The sequence below is a fragment of the Carassius gibelio genome, chromosome B4 (genome assembly GCF_023724105.1).
Source record: "Carassius gibelio isolate Cgi1373 ecotype wild population from Czech Republic chromosome B4, carGib1.2-hapl.c, whole genome shotgun sequence".
Taxonomy (NCBI): Eukaryota; Metazoa; Chordata; class Actinopteri; order Cypriniformes; family Cyprinidae; genus Carassius; species Carassius gibelio.
Window position 1 is genome coordinate 20,178,894 of NC_068399.1, and position 22,299 is coordinate 20,201,192.

Consider the following 22,299-nt stretch of genomic DNA (forward strand, 5'->3'; position numbering starts at 1 on the left):
TAAATATTATATTCTGCAATACTTAATGTATTAAGTTTATATACATGTTTTTTTTTTTCATCTGCTTGTGTTAATCAAGTAGTGGAGTTATTGTTACTAAATCTGTTATACTGGTCAATATTAGATTTTGCATGTGAATTAATAAAAATTAGCTAGTTATTGCTCTAATTATTGACCAGGTCTATTAAAGCAGTGGTTTTAACTGTTCATGCTCTGGTCAACACTGCCCTCTTCTGGAACATTGCGGATCTCTCAAGTCTCACATGCATTAAATACCAACGCAAAACTTTAAGTCTGGAATTGAAGTCTGTTGAAGAGTCTTACAACATTAGTCATAGGTTTTTATTGGAATATGGGTATATTTAAGTATTATTAGGTCTCTGTTTGTTCAGTAATATTTACTGTATTTATTTATAGTTATTGCCTTGGTTCCCGCATTCATGAAAATCCTGGAAATATAAGGGAGTTTGAAAATTGATTTCAAGGTCATGATAAAGTCAAAGATTTGTATAGGAAAGCATCTGTGTTCCTGTTGTCCTTTATGAAATATGAAAGTTCAGTTGGCCACATGGTGGCAGCACACTGCTTTTTTATGTTTTGTTTTTGTTTTGTTATTTTGTAAAGTAGGCCATCCAATGCAGTTGGTGATGAGAGTGCTGACCCTGTCTGTTTAGACTCGTATGATATTACTTATATTGGAGAAGAAATTCATGCATTGTTGTTTTCACCTTTATTTTGGCCTCTATCATCACTGCATGCTAAACAGTGTCCATTTACGGTTTCAAAACAGACATTCGGATCACTCAGCTGCAGCTGATGAAACTGCAAGCAATTACCCGGTTGAATACTTGGCTCAATTTGCGCAATTTGCACCTCATCCTTTCACGTTTGCTGGAAGCTGATGCCAGATTCTCTGCTGATTGTTCTCTCTCCTGCCTTACATTCTTTAGGCAGGTGGTTGAGGATTCAGAATACCATTCATGGTCAGTGTGCTTCAGTGTGTTTTTGAGGGATTGTTGCAGGGTTACAGACTGAGAACACAGTGAAAATCTGGGATTCTTAACCTAATCTAAATTTGAAAAGAATCTTAAAATAAAAATTATTGTAAAATAAAGTTGTTAATTAATTAATTTTGTGCTGTCTTTTTTGTTTGTTTTCCTAGGATTTTTGTTTTTATTTTTTTTATTTTATTTTTTATTTTGCTATGTGCTATACATTGCTGTGATCTAGTTTTTCTTGTGTTTTTGTTTTGTGGTGTTCTTTTTAATTTGACTTTTTTGATGTTGTTGTTCCAATTTGAACAACTATGATTTTGTTTGCACGTGTCTCAAATAAGCACAGTAAATATCATTATTTATTTATATATATATATATATATATATATATATATATATATATATATATATATATATATATATATATACATACATACATACATACATACAGTCATGGGCAAAAATATCGGCACCCTTGGTAAATATGATCAAAGAAGGCTGTGAAAATTAATCTGCATTGTTAATCCTTTTGATCTTTTATTTAAAAAATTAGAAAATGTATCCTTTCATTGGATAATACAAATTTAAAATGGGGGAAGATATTATTATGAAATAAAGGTTTTTCTCAAATACTTGTTGGACACAATTATTGGCATCCCTAGAAATTCTTATGAGTAAAATATCTCTGAAGTATATTCCCATTCATATTCACAATTTTGAGCACTCCAACGTGATTATGAACATGAAATTATCCAGCCATGGCTTTCTGTTTCACAGAAATATAAAGAGGAGGGAAAACAAAGCCCAAATTCCCTGGATCATCCATCAAAATGAAAAAAAACAAAGAATATATTTCTGATGTGCAGCAGAAGATAATTGAGCTTCACAATTTAGAGAAGAAATTCCCATTTCCACCATCAGAGCAATAATTAAGAATTTCCAATCAACATAAATGTTATGAAACTGCCTGGAAGAGGACGTGTGTCTATATCGTTCTAATGTGTAGTGAGAAGGAGAGTTTGAGTGACTAAAGACTCTGGAGAATTGCAGAGAAATAGTTGAGTCTTAGGTTCAGAAAACCTTAAAGTAAAATTGTCAAACAGAATCTACATCACCACATGTTGTTTGGGAGGGTTTCAAGAAAAATTCTCCTAGCTCATTCAAAAACAAACTAAAGCATATTCAGTTATCAGACTGGAACTTCAAATGGGACTGGCTTTCTATGGTCAAAAAAAAAAAAACAGCTTTTTAGCAGCAAACACTAAAGATGGGTCTAAAAGATACAGAGATAAAAAGTACCCCATGTGTACAATGAAATATACTGCTGTATTTCTGATGTGTTGGGCATATATTTCTGCTGAAGGTCCTGGACATCTTGTTTAGACACATGGCATCATGGATTCTATCAAATACCAACAGATAAAAATCAGTAAGTGACGGACTCTGTTAGAAATCTTATAATGGACCATGTTTGGATCTTTCAACCGTACAATAATCCAAACACAATCCTCAAAAACAACACAGAAATGCTTCACTGAGCTCAAAACCAAGCTTTTGCTATGGCCATTTCAAGTCCTCTGACCTGAACCCTAGAAGATGAGAGGAGTGAACCGAAGAGGAGAAGCACCAACATGGAGCTGGGAATCTAAAAGGTCTGGAGAGATTCTGGATGAAGGAATGGTCTCTGATCTCTTGTCAGGTGTTCTCTAACCTCATCAGGCATTATAGAGAAAATTTAGGCCTGTTAAACTGGCAAATGGAGGTTTCAAAAAGTATTAAATAAAAGGGTGCCATTATTGTGGCTAATGTGTATTAGAGAAAAACATTTATTTCATAATGATATTTCCCCCAATTTGAAATTCTTATTATCCAATGAAAGGGAAAAATTTTGTGTTTGTGTGTGTGTTTATTTATTTATTATTATTTTTTCTAAATATATATATATATATATATATATATATATATATATATATATATATAAAAGATCAAAAGGATTGACAATGCAGATTAATTTTCACAGCCGCCTTTGATATTTACCAAGGGTGCTGATATTTTTGGCCATGACTGTATATGTGTGTGTGTGTGTGTGTGTATGAGTGTGTTTTCAAGTTCTCTAGGTGTTACTTCCAAACGCATGACATCAATTTAATGACAAATGGATCATTACTGTAAGTTTTATCATGTGCTTTGGCTTTTTACTTTGCTTTTAAACTGGACCAGTAAGAGTTATGCTCAGAAAAGAAAATCTAGTGAACAGGTTCATATTTAGACTTCAGCTCAAGTCATTTTGCAGGAGTCTTGTATGATATTATGTTGTGGTCGTGTCACTAAGATACACAATTCACAGTTATTTTTGATAGTCAAGAACAAGATCTGTCTGTCTCTTTTGTGATTCTGAAATGAAAGCAGCAAAGTGTTCCACAGTTTTTTGTGGTTTCTTATAATAAAGACCTTCTTTTAGCTTGTAATGTTGCTCTGGTTCATGAATTTGCACTTATGAAGGAGGTTTAAGCACAAATGTTTAATACTCAAGCAATTCAGCCCTTCCTTTTAGTGTGTAAGAAATGGAGGAAGCAAAATGTGTTTCAGTGACTGAATGAATTTGAATTATGCTCAGAAATATACTGTGGCTCCATGCACGAATGACACATCGTGATTCTCCAAAATATCTACAAATCTAATGTCTTGCTTTCTCAGCTGATGTTGATTTAAGGTAAATTCCAACCAAACAGCATCAATTGTGTGGCTATGCACTGTACAACCAGCATAAACGGGGCATGTATTCACAAATAATCCCAAGATTAAAATCTGCATTTGAAGTGGAAGTGCATGCTTCTGTGTTGTTTTAAGATGTGCTTTTTTTGTTTTTCGTTTTTGTTTTTCGTATGCTTTTTTTCTTTTGTGCAGTCCTTTTATTTATTTTTTGTTTTGTTTTATGTGATTTTTGTTTGCAGGCCAAATTACTTTTTCTGCATGGCAGGTAGAAAATTATTAGAATTTTTTTTGTACTTTATATTTTTTGTACATTTAACATATTGCTGTTTATATACATGCATGTCCACTTGAAATCTCAGCCTTTACTCTTGCCACTGGTGATTCATTAGTACTGTTTATGCTGTTTGTTCAGTGCACGAGCACATGTTGGATGTTGTTCAGTTGGAACTTGCATCTTACCTTAAATCAACACCAACTGAAAGAGTGGCTGAATGATTTCCTCATTGTCAAACACGGTCACTGGTCTCTTGTTTCTGTTTTGGAAATGGTGCGTTAACACTCTAAAACACAAGGCCTTGGCAAAACAACATGTGCTGTTGACTCTGACAATCCCTCTGCTTTTGGAGCATTTCATGCGCGAGGACCAATGCATTAAACACTAGCGTGCTTACCATTCTTTTCTTGTGAAATGAGTCTGAGGATCTCAGTGGTGATTTTAAGACTATTTAGTAAAGGCTTGGAGACATGTTTGGCTTTTCAAACTGATCTTACATTACAGTTTTGGAGCTCACGTGAAGAAGCGAGGGTCAGACTGTCTGGCGCGGTTTACTTCTTAAATACGTCTTTTTTTCTTTTTTTTGGACTTGAAATTGATTGTTTTGAATGTTGAGTCTTTTTGTTCTCATAATGGTTCATAAGCATACGCATTAGTTTTTTGTTGTTGTTTTTGGTGTTGCTTTTGCTTTTGCTTTTTTTTTTACTTTGTTTTTGTTTTGTTTTGTTATGTCACAGTAAATTGTTGTTTTAATGTTAGTTTTATACATTACGTTTTTTTTTTTCTTTGTTTTGTTTGTATGCCTTTGTTGTTTCTGACATTCTTTTGCTCTGTTCTGCTTTTTTGGAAGTATAATTTTCTTTATATATTTTTGTTTTGTTTTGCTTTTTGTTTTTGTTTTTGTTTTTTCTTTTTGTTTGGATGTCAGTTTTATACATTTACGTTTTTTATTTTTTTTTATTTTCTTTACTTGACATGCAAAAAAAACAAACATTCCAAAGTAAAGTAAACTGTCTACATGGCATGGAAAAATGTTTGAGATTATATTTATTTTCATTCTTATTTTCTTGTCTATGAGATGTTTTATGTAAAAGTAGCACAGCTTACCCCTCTCTCCCATACATTGTTTGGACTGGAGAATACAAAAGCAGGACCTACTGTATGTATCTTCATGCACTATGTGATAACTCAACCCGTCTCCCCCTTTGTTTCTTTGTCCTATTTTTCAGCAGACAATAACACCTCAAATCCAGATGTGTGATATTATTCCTGCTGAATTTTGTTTTACACTATCATACAGTAATTCTGGTTTGTTACATGATCCGCTTGGAAGGCCCACTTCCTCGACTGCATTTAACATTTTGAACATTTTGTTTCTGTCAGAGTTTCACTCTATTAATAACCCAGTCCTAAGTAAAGCAACATCACTCAGATCAGATCCACATCTGCAGCCAACAGCAATGCCATGTGTCTTTAGTCTCAATGCATAGTCCTTTTTGTAAATGTAGTATTGTAGTTATAAAACCAAAACTGCTTATTTGTTGCCATGGCACCAGCAAAATTAATTGATCTTATGGATACTCACGTCATGTAATTTCGGATTAGACCCAAATACCCATTTGGTCTGATGTTATTGCATGCGTGACACTGCATGCAACACATGCTTCTCCCTGTAAACAAGAGCATGCTCTAAATAAATAGCGTTGAAAACAGAAATGAATTATTTTTATTATAAAATAATTAGGTCATCTGCCATTTCATACAGTCTATTGATGACTGATATGAGGCAGGACAACCACTGACTGCGTGATGGAGCCTAGAGAATATCCTTAGATATGGGCTGTAGGCTAAGTGCAATATCAAATGAGTGCAAATGTGATCCTCATCTTATACAACAGTTCATTAAGAAGTTCATATTGTGTTATTTTAGACACAATGTTGTCTGTTTTGCTCAATTTTTCCAACCAAAATATAAAGGCAAATCAGAACTGTTCATCTTCGAGCAACCCACAGCGGCATTTCATTTCTTAATCCACGTTTTGAAGGAATATGGTGAACCATTTGGCGCGTTGAACCATTTGCCATAGTCGCGTTGGCTTTGAAGTGATGCAGGTGACATCAAAGTACCACGAGAGCGATTTAAAAGCTCAAGGAATCGTCGTCTGCTCTCTAAACTCTTGCGGTTCTTTGATGTCACACACGATCGGTCTGATGGTGATGATCCGCTTCAACTCGAACAAGCCTAATGATTCAATGAAGCATTCATAAAGAACCATTTACTTCACTCCTGAAGGAATCAGCCATTTGAACGAATCAAACGAATGAATAAATGACTCAGACATTTACCACCACCTACTGGCAATTTTAGTTTATAATTTAACTGTATCATTTCATTAAAGGAAATAATTTAATGTTTTCATAGTAATAATAAGAAAATTATTAAATTATTAAAGTTTTAGTTCACCCAACCAAAAATGACAATTCTGTCATCGTTTACTCACATGGTCCAAAAGAGTATAAGTAATACATTTTATCAAACAAAATATTTCTTTCTGAACCTACTTTTTGTAATTTCAGTTTGATACTTTGCACAAAAATGACTTTAAATAATCTTTTCAGAGTAATTTCTCCAAATTTGATGTGCAATTAATTAGATAAAAAATTTAGTCGCTTACCAGCCCCAAAAATAATATTTAGTACTATAAAGAATGCTTGATTCTGATTAATCAATCATGAAATTTTGTGTTCAGATGCAACTAGTGCAAATTGCCTCCCAATTATCGATTATATAAAAAATTAAATCAGACTTAAGTATTAATATTTCTGTATTATTTGAGCATTGTTCATCTTGTTGCTTAACCAATTGATTTGTACGTTATAATGATGATATATTTTTTTATTCAAAGCTTTAAGTTAATATGCAGGTAAGATTGTAAAATAATTTGAAATAATTTAATATTTACAAAATTTATAAAATAACTTGGATCAATATTTATTTTCCGTGTATTCATTTATTTGACTGTACAGAAATGGTCAAACTTCTGCATCCAGAACTAACAATTTTCTTCAGAATGCCATAATCTAGTTGAATTTGTGTGTTTATTAAATTCACATTGAATGTTTTTGTTGTATTTGATCATTTTATATCTATTTTTCCATTCAGGCAAACACTTTCATATATCATGTCTAAATATTGAGGTCATGGTAACTCTCAGTTTGAATGCAGTGTCTAGCCATCTTACAGATGATCACAGTGGTTGACCTTTCCAGCAAGTCTGTGATGATGTGTGCCAGAACTGAATGAACTCTGTGATCCAGATATCCCACAATGCATCACTGGAGCATCAAAGAGTCAAAAGGTAGGTCAATAGTCACTTTTAGATCATAGCAAGTATGAGTATATTGAGGTCACATCTTCAAATTTATATTCAAAGGTTTAAGGTTTTATTATGTTTATTTGTTCACCCAACAAGCTATACTTAAAATAAAATGTTATATACTGCAGTTGTAGCATTCAGCCCTGGCCTATTCATAATTGCAACACTCAGTTGCATAATTTTGGCATTAGACTTCAAAGTAGTGATTCATGGCTGTTGGAAATACTTTATATGATAGTTTAAACATGACCATTGACTGTTAATACTGTATATGTAGGCCTTGACCCATTTGATAAGGTAATCTAACATTTTCTTCTGTAATAGCAACATTTACATTCACAAGACTTTGTAGTTTAATATGGCCTACATTTTGCGTCACTGCACTGATAAATGTATAAACTATCAGTATCTGGAGCACTTTTGCTCTGAATGCCACTGTTCCTATTTGTTACACAATAATCAGGGTAAAACTAAAAGTAATAAAGCAATTGTAAATAGTTTTAAAGGGTTAGTTCACTGAAAAATTATGTCATTAATGACTCAAGTCGTTCTAAACCCGTAAGACTTCCATTCATCTTCAGAACACAGTTTAAGATATTTTTGATTTAGTCCGAGAGCTCTCAGTCCCTCCATTGAAACTGTGTGTACAGTCTACTGTCCATGTCCAGAAAGGTAAGAAAAACATCATCAAAGTAGTCCATGTGACATCAGAGGGTCAGTTAGAATTTGTTGAAGCATCAAAAATACATTTTGGTCCAAAAATAGCAAAACTACAACTTTATTCAGCATTGTCTTCTCTTCCGGGTCTGTTGTGAGCGTGTTAACTGCAGTGAAGTGATATCCGGTTTGATATCCGAGTACATGAATTACTCCGGGATATTGGTTTGTTTTGACTCAGAGGAAGGGTCGGCCACATTAAAAAAGTGGTAGCACTTTATTTTACAGTCCTGTTCCTCATGTACATACTATGTACTTATTATAGTAATTACAATAACTATGTAATAACTAGGTACTAACCCTGAACCTACCCCTAAACCTAACCCTACCCAATTGTAATTAGCTTGTATTACCAGAACTTTCTTAGATAAATACACTGTAAGTACACTATAAGTATATGTTAGTAGAGGTACTGTAAAATAAAGTGCAACCAAAAAAGTTAGTGAATGTGTCACTGCATAAATCTATGTAGATTATATGGTTAAAGATCGGCCTGGATTTAATAAATGAAGCATTTTCCCCAAATGATACCTGCAGGTTTAGCATGTCAAATTATTATTACAATTTTTCATTTAATTTTAGTTTAATTTATTTATTTATAATATTGGCAGAACGCACAAAGAAGATAGTCATTTTATTATATCAAGAGGTTTTTTGGAATGCTCTCCGAAGGGACAACGTATGCTGCAAAACTTCAAAAATACACTTTCCAAACTATCTTTTTCCCTTTTAAATTGGACACTGCCTTTATATAATATGCCACTTATCATCTGGGAGACGGGAGGATTGTTCTCTGTTGGGAGTTCTGTTTGGAGAAAGGTTTGATGAATAGCACCAAAAATAGGTTATGACGGCAAAACGCCCTGCCTTTGTGAATGACCCTGTGATATTGCCGATAAGCAGAGTTTTTATATATCAGGCTCTCCATGGTTTTATTTGGGCTACTGCATTGCTACTGACGCTTTAGGTGAATCATATCAATTGGAACCAGTAAGAAGCAACCCTGGTCTGGCAATGAAAGCCCATCCAAATATCGCAAGACCTGTCTCTCCCTTGTTTTGTTGAGTATTCAGTGTCTAAAAACATCAGATGAGTCATGTGTGGTTTGTGAAGCTGGTTATGTCACAGCGCATGTATTTTTCTTTTGAGTGTGGTAATGACTGTCTAGTGCTTTGCATTATTTCTTTGAAATGTTTTTTACAAAGCATGATGTGAAATAATGGTACTTCTTATTGCAATTACTATGCAACCAAACGCTTGTGTTATTGGACTCTAAACAGAATTGAATCTCCTAACTGTGTAGCATATTGATAGCTTAATTATTTGGTATTATGAATTTTCAGTCTATTCGGTTTCCTTTATCATCAGAAGAGTCACTTTTTGGGATTCTGTGTGAGAATGGTTATATAATGTTGAAATCATCAAGCATAAACACATCTCACTTTCCAGTCCTAACCCCTCATGCTATTTTTACAAATGTTTGCAATGGCATACAGCCTGTTTTTTGTCAAGATTAACATCCACATTTGTTAGTGTAGGCCGGCCGGGTGTATTGTTTGGGTATGAGTTGGTTTTTGTGGCTTCTGTTCAAATACAGGCTCCATGAGTGATTTTGCAACCGTGGTTTGAGCTGTTATATGGCGTAACAGAAAGTGGAAAAATTAAAAAATGTTCTTCTTCTTTTATGTTTATACAATTACATATTAAATTATATAAAATGCCACAATATTGACTATTGTGTCCACAAGATGTAATGTAATATTTTCTGTTTTCTTCTTCTAGTAACCTTTTTGATTCCCCATGCCGAGAGGAAAACACTGAACCGTGACATTTGGACCAAATGGATTTTTGTGTATTACACTGGGACTCTGTAAAGCAGGTGCACATGAGCGTCATCGTGGATTGATCTTTGTATTCAATCTCACGGGTCATTGTGTGCTGGCTTCTGTTAACTCATTGGCTATGGAATTGCTATCCACCCCATAAAATGGCTTTCGTTGACAGAATGTTAAAAGAAGGAACCGTTAAGTTAGACAAAATGTGTTGCATCTTTCTTTGAATGTATTTTAAATAAGTGTCTTTAATTAATTCAGCCAATTAATAGTAATTGAAGTCACATTTTAAGTTAGTATCCATATATATCAACCACTAAAAAAATTATAGTTACTATATGTAGGCCTTCTTTTATAATGGTCTAATCATGCAGCCTGTTTAGGAGCAATATACAACTTCCAAATATCGGACAATGAATAATAAAAAAAATAAAAAACACCCTAGAGTTGCACTGAGGCGACATCTTGGCTCTTCAAACTAGCAGTAAGCATTACTATTACTATTACTATTTGTTTTTATTTTAGTTTTAGTAATGTTAGTACTTCAGTCTAAACCTATGAAAAATGTTAATCAATAAATTCATTGACTTAATTTTTATAGTCGTGGTTAACAACAACACTGATAAGCAGCACCCACAATTTATTTAGAACATGTAAAAATCTAGTTACTAGTAATATGTAATATGTAGAACATTATAATCAATTTTGTCACCTTTCAAGTATGCATCTTTTATTATTCCTATATTCCAGAGCTTTTAGAAAATTTCGAGCATTATATCAGTTTATTCACTTTTCTGACTGTTCAAGATCTAGCATCGCTATAAATATATATATAGTTTTTTCATTTTCTGAAGTGTGTATAGATGTCATTGGAAACTGATTAAGGTTTAGAGCTGACTTTCTTTGGAAAATCTATATTCACAATTGTAAAATACAGAAATAAGGAACATCAGCTGAGCATAAATATTTATCTCCTCGACACGAGCCAACCTAGATATGAAATAGGCTTGTCAGGGCTGAGTGGTCAACTGGAAAATGTTACAGATATTGCTTCACTTTTGGGGAAAGTGATTCCATGTATGGCATATTAGCCTGTTGCTATGAGAGACACGCAGCCTTTGAGAATTCAGCATGTGACAGAAAGCCTGTTTTAAACATGTTGCCTAAATATAAACGGCCTTCTGTCTTCCCGCTTAACACTGGCGGAGTATTTTTCTTTTATTTTGAGTGGTGAATTGCTTTTTAATTGCCGCATATCATGTTCGTTGTTGATTGGCGTCGGTTTGGCCTTGTACATTTAGAACATTTTCAGACCATTTTTGCTCGTTTTGAATAGTCTGTGATCGCAACCCGTCCCTTCCTGATTGAATCTGATCCCTGTAGATCCAGAAGAAATGCACAGGATATATTCAGTCAAACTCTACACATATTAATCCACCTTAGTGAGGGAATCGCTCTGTTCTCTATAAGACACAATGGAAAGCAAAATCTTGGAAATGTAATAGAGAAATATGGATTTTGGGGGGGAAGAGTAATTTCAGTTCCTGGCTAGATGAAAATGAAGTCATAGATCAGTCAAAGGGTTTCTCTCAAAAGCAATGAGACTGATCAAAAGCCAATGAAGAATACAGAACGTGTTCAATTCCTCATCCTCCCTCTCCTTCACTTTCATGCTGAACTTTAGGCCTCCTGAGCTTCACGCTCTACGTGGATTAGTCTGAAAAATATCCACAGAGCTAAAATGCCTATGCTACTATGAATTGCCATTTTTCCTCAGATATTTTTCATTTAGAGACGTGCTTTCAAGTTCTGGCCAAACCAAACGAAAGCCTCAGACATTCCCCAAGAGCTTCCTTACCTAGAAGTCCGGATTTGCACGTTTTGCATATTAACCTTAATTTCCTCTTTTTTGTTTTATCCTTTGATTCTGTTTGTTTAGCATTTTTAAAACAAAACATTGCTGATGTGATACATTGTTAATTCGGCGGTCTCCATTGATTCAAGCAATGAGCTTGTGAGTCTAACATAAAGCAGGCTATGTTGAGAATATCATGCTACAGTTGTCCAGTATGCAAATTGTTTTGTATGCATACAACACCCAGGTGACTACATTGGTTTGCTGGCATTTCATACTGAATATAGCCAGAATGTACAAACTAATCCTGCACTTTAGCGCCTGTCAAAATAAAGTGTTTTTCTGGTTAAGCCATGTGTTGCAACACCAAAGAAGCCAATGATATTTCATAACTCAGTCATGACAACAGCTTTAACAAGATGTTCCGTTCAAATAGCAAACAAAGCATTATAAATCATGAACAGGTCCCTATTATATGTCCTGTATGTGCACTCTTGAAGATAAACAGCACAACTTTGCTTTTAGAGGTATCCAGGCGGGCTTCAGCTGATTGGCCTTAAGTCATTTTCACATATTTCGATCTGAGAAGAATTGTACCAGATTCAGGTATAATCCCCTTTGATTAATGCTTCACGGAAAGAACACAAGAAACTCTGGCAATCAAGGCCTTACACCCCATTTGTTATATATATTTAGAAAAAACACTGTACTGCAATAGCATCCATCCCTTTTTTTTTTTTAGGTTTAAGCAATGTCTTTGTAATTTGTTTCAAAGCCACAATCTTAATTTCTCTCTCTCTCTCTCTCTCTCTCTCTCTCTATATATATATATATATATATATATATATATATATATATATTAAAGGGCACCTAATATGCCCTTTTTACAAGATGTAATATAAGTCTCAGGAGTCTCCAGAATGTGTCTGTGAAGTTTCAGCTCAAAATACCCCACAGATCATTTATTTACTCAACTAAACTCTCTTTCATGTCTTATTGCGCTTAAACTTTCAAATACACATGTTTATGTAAAAAAAAACGCATAAGTTACAAAAACAATTATGTCACAGAAAAATATGTTTATATTAGACCTGTGTGTTAAGTGACAGAAGCGTAATATACAATACCTACTGCTGTCTACGCTGTTAATATGACAATAAAATAAAAACAGAAAACTGTCCGCTTTTTTCTGTATCTCTACTAAGGAGACATTTCTTACTTTTAAATGCTCTTGAAGATTAACATTATGTATTGTGTGTTTGTGGGGTCTCTGCTAATACGGCAGTGATCGTCAACAGTCGTGGGCGGGGCTTGTAAAATGTGATGTCACATTTTATAGATTCTGCGAACAGCTTGTTCTGAGACTACTTATGATTTACGGGGTTTAAAAAGAGGAGCAGGTGGATCTTTACCATTATAGGGTGGTTATGTACACACACTGCCAACACTTGCCAAATTTATATCCTAACAACATGTAAAAGTGAATTATATTTTAATATATCACATTATATGTCCTTTAATAATGAAGAATCTTTTTTAAGAATGTTTTACAGGTACATGCGACCATCTGTTGTGATAAACACAAGAAGCATTTCTGAGTGTGCTTTGCTCCAATCATGAATCCATAATCACATCCAGGCTCTGCTATCACTGATTACATTGTTGTTATAATAGCTCTTGATAAGTGATCCACTTGCAACAAACAGCAGCTGTGCCAACACTGAAATTAATATGCATTTGTTTCTCAACCCATCAGATTGGCTTGTTGATAAGTAAACTTCTGTATGAGATAATGTGACAGATATGCTTTAAACCACATTCGGCTGCTAAATGTTGTTTATAATATGTGAGTCATTATGTGGGAGGCCATCTTATGTAACAGATCCACATATACACACAATCAGTGAAGGTCCAAACAACACCCACAGACCGCACAGACCTCACAATTAGTAAAGCTGTTTGCTTCAGCCAAAGCTAGTGTGACATTGTATTTAAGATGTAACTATTATTGCATTCACACTTAACCCCCCCCATCTATTAATGGCATATTGTGCATGATAATATTTTAGATCCCTTAATCCAATCCTATACCTAGAATTAACAACTAGCTACCTAACTATTACTAAACATCAATTTATGAGTTTATTAAGAGGAAAGTTGCAGTTAATAGTCAGTGGTCAGTTGTGGTCACCAAACTAAAGCGTGACCTTTTTTTATTTTAACAAATCCATTATTCAAAATGTATAAACCCCTTGTTGTTTGCTATATATTATTTATATTTATTATAATATCATTGATTAATCAGACTCAGAAATAAGGCATAATCTTTTGAATTTAAATATATGTATATATTGTTTACAGTGGTGACCAAAATTATTAGAACACTAGTATTTTAATTAGGTAAAAATGGCTTTAAGTCAGTTATTTCTATCTTTTGCTGTAGTGTGTGAGTAGGAAATATCAGTTTACATTTCCAAACATTTTTTTTTTCTTTTTTGCACAAGGAGTCTGACAACAGTCAGTGCTCCACACAGATAGGCTACTGTATATAGGTCTATATATGATTTTTATAAAACTCTTATTGTTTAAGTTTGCATTCATTATTATTTAAAAGTGATTTTTCTTGTTGTTTCTGAATATAGCTTTTTTAAAAGGTTATGGAGTGTTTTTGTTGTTGCTGTTGTTTTTCATAATAGTAGGCCATAGCATAATGGTTGTTGCATATTTCAGATAAGAATAACATGTTGATGATTTACTACAACCATGAATTAAATGGTACAGCAAACTGAAAAAAAAAACACATCCAAGAAAGTGCAGCCTCTTTCAGCCGTCCACATACATCAGATCCTGCGATGTTTTGGCTCCAGCTGCGCGTTGCGTCACCGCGACGTCAGAGTCGTGTGAATGCTCGAGCCGAGAGCAGCGTTGAAGAGGCAGAGTCTGTCTGATAAACACCTGATCAACACTGCTCTGAACGACCAGAGGATGCTTCAGTCAATTCTTGCGTTCATTCTGCACTGTTTTAAAAGCGTCCCGCGCAGTGACTGAAATGTGGAGCGTGCGTTAAACGCATTCGACGCGTTTGAGTTTCATTCCTTCTCGACTTTAACTGTTTCTACGAATCATAATGAATGACATAAAAGTTGCAGTTCTAGGATCCGAGGGTGTCGGGAAATCAGGTATGTGTATTTTTATACATTATATCTACGTGTGTGTATATTACACACAATTTGCTAAATGTGCAAATTACAAAAATAATATGTTTCATATTTTTTCTTCTTCTCTACATTTACAGCACTTATTGTTCGATTTCTAACCAGGCGATTTATTGGTGAATATGCATCCTCATCAGGTGGGCTATTTGTGATATTGTTTTCATATTGCTGCATTTTTAATACTTGTGTTCATAGAGGGTCTATTGGTTGGAGAAGTGTGCAGGACTGATTAGGTATATGGTGGGGGTAACCAAATGTTTGCAAAATCAGTGACTGAAAAGTTCAGTAATATGCTTTTCTGGTATTTTGTGTAATTTTGACTACCTGTTTTTATATCTCGATGTTTGTGAGACCACCCAGCAATGCTCTACAAGAGCATTGGCACTAATGGGCGCAGTGCCAAGTAGGCTACACAAAGCATGCCAGTGAATCACGGCAGTTTACTGTATGTGCAGGAATCTTTTCTATCTGATGTGATCTGTTCTTGCCTTTACAGAGTGCATCTACAGAAAGCGCATGTCTATTGATGGAAAACAGCTTAATCTCGAACTGTATGACCCATGTTCTCAGGTATGTGGGTAATATGCAACTGTAATTACACTACTGTAGTAGTAATCAAGGCAGTGCCTTCATAAAGCACCATATGGTTTAGTGTGCTAAAGTGAGCATGACTGACTGTGCATATTCCAGTGATCTTTCTATAAGATTACTTAACCTTTGCCTGTTTATACAGTAAATGTAGACCAAATTTCATTGCTTCTGTGTGTTGTATATGTATATGGATTTTAATGTAAGCAGCCCAATTCATAGACTTGAATCGTTTAGACATTTTCCAGATACCTTTGCATCATCAAAAGCAAAAAGGGTTAACCTACTAACTATTAGTGTGTATCCAGAAGAAAGCCAGTATCATCTATTTTACTGGCGTTAATGAGTATTGCAGACTTGTGGGTCTCTCTGCCTTATATAATCTTTCCGCAAGCTCCAGACACAGCTAGCAGTGTATAATGCACCATTCAGCCCTGCTCAGGACTGTAAAGCTATATTAGCCCTGAACACTTATATTATTATTTGGAAATAACCCTTATATAACCACAAAAGAGTGAAGTAATATGAGAGGAAGTGTGTATTTTAAAAATACTTTTTTCCTTCCTGAGCCTAATATATATATCATTAATGTGGTTAAAATGATGAAAGTCGAGGATGAGTGCATTTACATCTTGGATTAAATCCAATTATTTTATCAGTCTGTTGCCCATTATGTGATTGGATACCATCTGTGCCTCTTGGGGGTCCAGTTGATTATCCTGACTTTCCTCATAATCCCATTTACTCATACTGCTGGTTTAATATAAGCTAAGCTTAACTGACAGTATTTGTGGCATAAATGTAGATTACTAGGAAAAATGATTTGGTCTTGTCCCTGGTTTTCTCTTTAGAAACAGTATGGGGCCAATTATAGTTCGCCCGAAATTTAACATTTGCTGAAAATGAACCCACCTTGCCATCCAAGATGTAGATGAGTTTGTTTCTTCATTGGAACACACTTGGAGAAATTTAGCATTGCATCACTTGCCCTCAAGTGGATCCACTGCAGTGAATGTGTGCCGTCAGAATGAGAGTCCAAACAGCTGATAAAAACACCACAATAATACACAATACCACCCTAGTCCATCAATTAATGTCTTGTGAAGTGAAAAACTGCATGTTTGTAAGAAACCAATCCATCATTAAGACTCTTTTTAACTTCAAAGCATTGCTTCCTATATATAATATTGCAATCTCCTGTTAAAAAAAAAAAAAAAAAAATTATCTTTTCTGAATCAGGTGAGAAATATGCACAGATCAAGTACAGTTTAAAAGCAAAAATATTCCAAACCTGTTTTAAAGAAATATACCGGGATTTTGATGTGAGAGGACAATAGCGGATAGATTTGTTGTCACTAGAGAAAGCATTATTATGGATTATGGAATATATTTGTTTTGTAAAACATATTTGGATGTGTGATTTGTTTGTGCAGCCATGCGAGGGGAAGTCCACACTCAATGAGCAGATCCACTGGGCCGATGGCTTTGTGGTCGTTTACGACATCAGCGATCGTTCCTCCTTCCTCACGGCCAAAGCCATAGTGCACCTGATCCGAGAGCTTCACCTGGGAGGATCTAAAAGGTAGCGGCCCATCTGAGTTTCACAACAACACCCTCAGGCAGCAGAAGATGTGTCTATTTCTGTCCATATATTAGTGTTGCTCTTGTGTGGGGTGTCCATTATTCACCAGCTTTGATTCCCATTGAGGAGGATTGTTGAATTGAGTGTTGTGGGCAGTGCTGATGGGCGAATGAGCTGGTGACTCAGCGATTCAATGAAAAACATCTATTTTTAGTTTAGCCTTGGCTATTGTGAAATTTCCAATGATTAAGTAGATGCATTTGAGTTGAATTCACATTATAGAAGAAATAAGTGGAATATTGATCTGTTTTTATTCTAGTCTCTTCACATTGACATTTATTTGTTTATTCATAATTTCTATGCTTTCAGGCTGTTTTGTCAGCTCCTTTTACTTTGGTTATAGTAAATTAAGCATTGCTAGACATTGCCAGTTATTTTAATCTGATCAACAGCATTCATAGGAATTTAGATATATTTTAGTAAGTAGAAAATAGTGAAACATCTTCATTGATGTTTTTACCCTTGTGACAGCAGGGACGCAGACTCTGTGATTTTCCTGGTGGGCAATAAGCAAGACTTGTGCCACATGCGGGAAGTGGACAGGGAAGAAGGCCAGAAGTTGGCGTCCGAGGGCCGCTGTCAGTTCTATGAGTTGTCTGCTGCGGAGCACTACCAGGAGGTGGTGCTCATGTTCTCTAAGATCGTGCGCAATGCCAGTCTGGGAGGCAAGGCAAAGGAGCGTCGCCGTCGTCCTAGCGGTTCGAAATCCATGGCCAAACTCATCAATAATGTCTTCGGAAAACGACGGAAATCTGTTTAAAATGAACTTGGACAATTGCTACAGGACTGGCATTTGAGATGTGTCAAATTTGTTTATATACTGTAGTTCCTCACCGCTTTTTGTTGATGCCGTGTCTTGGCCACACAGTCATTACCTGGTGAAATCTCATGAAACACATCAAGAACATGGACATTTTTCACCTTAAAGTCAAAAGAAAACAAAAACTTTCTTAGCTTCAAGAAAATGAAGCCTGTTTTAGAACCGTTTTGCATTGCAACAATATTTTCTTGACATTTACCTCATCATTTCTCATTACCGTAATGGAAATGAGAATCACATTGCATTGTGGCAATGATATAATGTTTCAGTTGTCAACATTTAATGTCATGGTGGAAAACATTTAAAATAGGTTTTATTGTATTAATGCAAAATACAGTATCCTAATCGGTGTATAGCTGCACATCTCTGCTTTTTGCCTTAAATGTTTCACTTCTTGGGATGTTTAAATGTCACCTAAAAACTGCCAAGTCAAAGTCAAGCCTGAGGTTGTGAAATATAGGTTAGCTTGCTATGGACGCAGATCAAATGTTTATTGTGTAATTTAATCACTTTCTACATGTACGATGTGAGCAACGAAGTGTCATATGACATTTATGGGCTTTGAAATATATTCAAATTCCTGTAAAACAAAAACAGCTGTGCATTAAAATGCGACAATTTTGACCTAGCATGTTTTCCTTTTTGTAGGAATGGACATCTAAAGGTATTTTGTTTAGTCAAAACTGGGAAGCCAATGGCCCGACCAGAAAATAAGTGATCGGTATGCAGTATTGAATAGTTTTTCTGAAATGTTCTCCAGAATGGCATTAACTTTAATGTTACACAACAGAATTGCTTCAGGTAGCAAGTTGTAGTTACAGTGAAGAGATAATAACGAACAGACTGAGGTTTTGGAAAGCATCAATAAAATGTAAAATGAGTCATTTAGCTGGTTTTATTTTTTCTACAAATTACCAGATGCATAGTACATGATATATTGTACATTACTTTCTGAAATTACTTTTTTAATAGAATGCTTGCACACTACTGTTTACTTTTTACTATTAAAACATTTTTTTTTAAGTAGTAAATTGGTGGTGTAAAATATCAGTTGATGTTGCTTCTGGTTCTTTCCTCACACTGGTAAAGGTAAAAAACACAACTTTTTTGTTGACCCTTTAGACGTCCGGCCAACATCCAGCATGACGGTTCCCAACAACAGCAAGTTATGCTGAGTAATATTTGAGAGCCAGACTGTGGATTGAGTCTCTCTAGTTCTCATACCTGCAGAAGCTAAAACGAGAAACCCCTTATCAATATAGGGGAGAGGGGCAGATGGCTGTTTGTACAGCATTGATTCCAAAGGAGATATGAAAACACAAGGTGGTATGCTTATGAGGGTCTTGTCATCACATACTGATTCCTGGATAAACACTCTTGAACAGCTAAACATGCTGGGAATTTCACTTTTAGCTCATGTTTTGCAAACTCCCTATTCTTTTGGGGAGATGAACCATGGTTATTTCTTCCTGTTAATATCTATACATGTTTTTCAACTTAGCGTTATTTTCTTCAAGTTGGACAGCTTTGCTGGGCCTGTCAGACAATCAGAATTTAGTGTTACAGTTTGTGTTAGCCCCTGTAGTGTTCATCTGTTGTCTGTTTCAAAATTGTTACTTTCAAAGGGCCAGTTTTTGTTTGAAAATGGCCTTCAGAGTCAAATTTATCCTGTTTGGAATACAGCAGAATGATTCCATTGTAGCGCCTCTAGTGACCCCAAGAGGAATTGCAATCTGTTTGTTTGAGTGCCTCAGTTTGGCCATAGTGGCCACAGGCAATAGTGTAAGTTGGGAAGAGGGAACCTGTTTATCCAAACAAAGGTTGATGAGGTAAGTGTTAAAAATAAGTTTGTAAGTCTTTATTTACACCATTCTGCTACCTGTCACTAGTTGTGCAGATATTCCTCACATTACCTTTAAATTTAACATACTTTGGCTTCTCTGTTGCCTGCTGTATTGTAACTCCTGATTTTGTATATACTACCTTAATAATATTAATTTAAATAGCTAATTTAACACTGTATTCACTGTTTGAAATAAGGGGTAAGGTTAGGACTATGTATGTTTGACAGGAATTTTTCATCATCATAAACCGTCACGTGATAAGAATTGCATCAACTCACCTCAGTGTTGCTTTGTTAATCGCAGCTTTTAGATCTTACTATGCAGCTCCTTTTAAATCATCTTAATACTCTGTTTTTACTTTGTTGCACTGTCAACAAGCAGAAAAGAAAAGAAACCTGCTGTCATAACTCAAACTTATCCTCCCACCTTAAGCTCCTTTAAATTTTGTGACATTATGAATAACATTGTTTACCACGCCATGTTCTCGTATCTTCATTCACCCAGTAAAGCAGATGGGCTACAGGTGGAGGAGAGGCCATGGAGTGGATGGGTGGAAGGATGAACAGCAGAAGAATCAAAAGAAAGGTGTTGCTGGAAAGCAAGCGACCGGTTCTGAGAGATTTGCCGTTTATCAGGTATTCTTGGCAAACGTTGGCTCTTCAGCCAATCCTCAACACCTGACCAACACAAATCACAGCCCGGGTCGGTCATGTGCTTCAGGTAAAATAAAGCCGCTTTTAATATGCTACAAATATCTCATGTCAGTGTCGAATTTGTTAAAAATTTCTTTGAGATCATGATTATTCCATAAGCAGGAGTATCAATGCATATTTGTGGTACTTATTTAAGAACAATTTTGATGCTAATGCAAAGTACAAATTTGAATATCAAGTCAATCCTCTGTTTAGTTTTCATGCACATGTAATCAGTCTCTCATTAACGTGTGTACACAAGCCATGTTAATGAAAGCTAGGACTGATTATCCATTAATTAACAGCACATCCGCTGGAAATCAGTCTGAGGTGATTTGACTGGGAACCCATACACTTCTGGACTGTTAATGTAAAGAGAGACGGGAAATTGTGTTTTCATTTCCACCGTCACTGCAACTTGCGTGTACTCTTACAAAAACAAGACATTGCCTGAGAAGGAGATGGAAAGAAAGTGCCATGCACACCATAAACCATAATAGCTGAAAGCTAATTCATAACTGAGCCAAGGGATTGCCTTACAGCGGCAGGCTGGAATCTCTTTGATGAGGCCAGTGGAATAAAAGTCTAACATATGGATCTGATTAGCAGAGGAGAAAATGATTCTTTGATTCATATCTGCCTGAGGCTTGAGTTCAGTGTGTTGTGATACTGATGTTATAGTGTTAATCTTTGCACTGTGTTTTTAAATGCATCCTGTTCTGTCTGGATGAATGGGGCAACACATTTTGCCCTCCACATCAAAAAGATTGGACGTTGTTGTAAACTTTTATTGACCCACATTTAATGCATTTATGTATGTTGCACTGGCGGCATGAGAAGCCATGAGATATATTAAGTTCAGTGGGAGGGTGATTTGTTTAAGACATATTATCACATTAGCACACGTGTATGGAACGCAAAGGAATACGCGCTTTCTGCATGCTCACATGACAATAAGAAGATTGAGAGCATGGTGGGGAATACACAGCGAGATTACAGATTCTTTCACTGTATAGTGCTATTAAATTTATAGCGTAATGATGCTTACATGCTTCAAAGTTCACATAGAAGCTAGCTTTACACGGTTTCTAGCTGGATGAAACTGGGTATTTAGGATTAGTAGCAGTGTTAAAGTGGTTGTTCATCTACTAAACTTTACCTAAAAGCAGGTGAGACCTTGTCAGACACGAGAGGTCAAAGTTTGGCTGGTTGGCACAGCCAACTAAAATTAGCAGTGATGTAATTTTCACTTATTTATGAATTATTATTAACTCGTTTTTGCAAGCAACATAAATATTTCCTCAAATTCATTACATTACAGTAGAATATATGATGTTTTGCCAGTGCCTATTTTTGGAAAGCTCTTAAAAACATTCAATTATGGTATGGCTTTCAATTTTGTGTGTGTGTGTGCGTGTGTGGGTGTGTGTACTTTTGACTTCACAGTGGAGGAAATTTGTGACTTTGTGACAAAATATCATAGACTTTGATTAAATAAACACACATCAACAAAAACAACAACAAGAAAGGAAAGTTTTTCTCTTCCCTTTTTAATATTGATATACCATTTTTATACACACAAACACACCGTAAATATAAATATGCTAAATATGTATTTTAACAGCATATATACATGTGTGTCTGTAGATGCATCAAATATAAAAATGAATAAAAATAGTATTAATATAGTTGAAATATCTCATTTAAAATATTAAAATATTTTTAAAATATAA

At 35.1% G+C, this 22,299-nt stretch overlaps 1 protein-coding gene across 2 annotated transcripts; it reads left to right on the plus strand.

Moving 5' to 3' along the window:
- The first annotated feature begins 14,377 nt into the window (after window positions 1-14,377).
- Window positions 14,378-18,654, plus strand: rergla (RERG/RAS-like a). 2 transcript variants are annotated; one of them, XM_052554858.1, is made up of 5 exons: window positions 14,378-14,944; window positions 15,061-15,117; window positions 15,477-15,550; window positions 17,002-17,150; window positions 17,685-18,654. In XM_052554858.1, the coding sequence occupies exons 1-5, from the start codon at window positions 14,893-14,895 to the stop codon at window positions 17,968-17,970; spliced, it is 618 nt and encodes a 205-aa protein (XP_052410818.1). In that variant the 5' UTR covers window positions 14,378-14,892; the 3' UTR covers window positions 17,971-18,654. The 2 variants fall into 2 exon arrangements, with proteins under 2 accessions (XP_052410818.1, XP_052410817.1); XM_052554857.1 differs by having other exon boundaries at window positions 14,382-14,944; window positions 17,682-18,654.
- The last annotated feature ends 3,645 nt before the right edge of the window (window positions 18,655-22,299 follow it).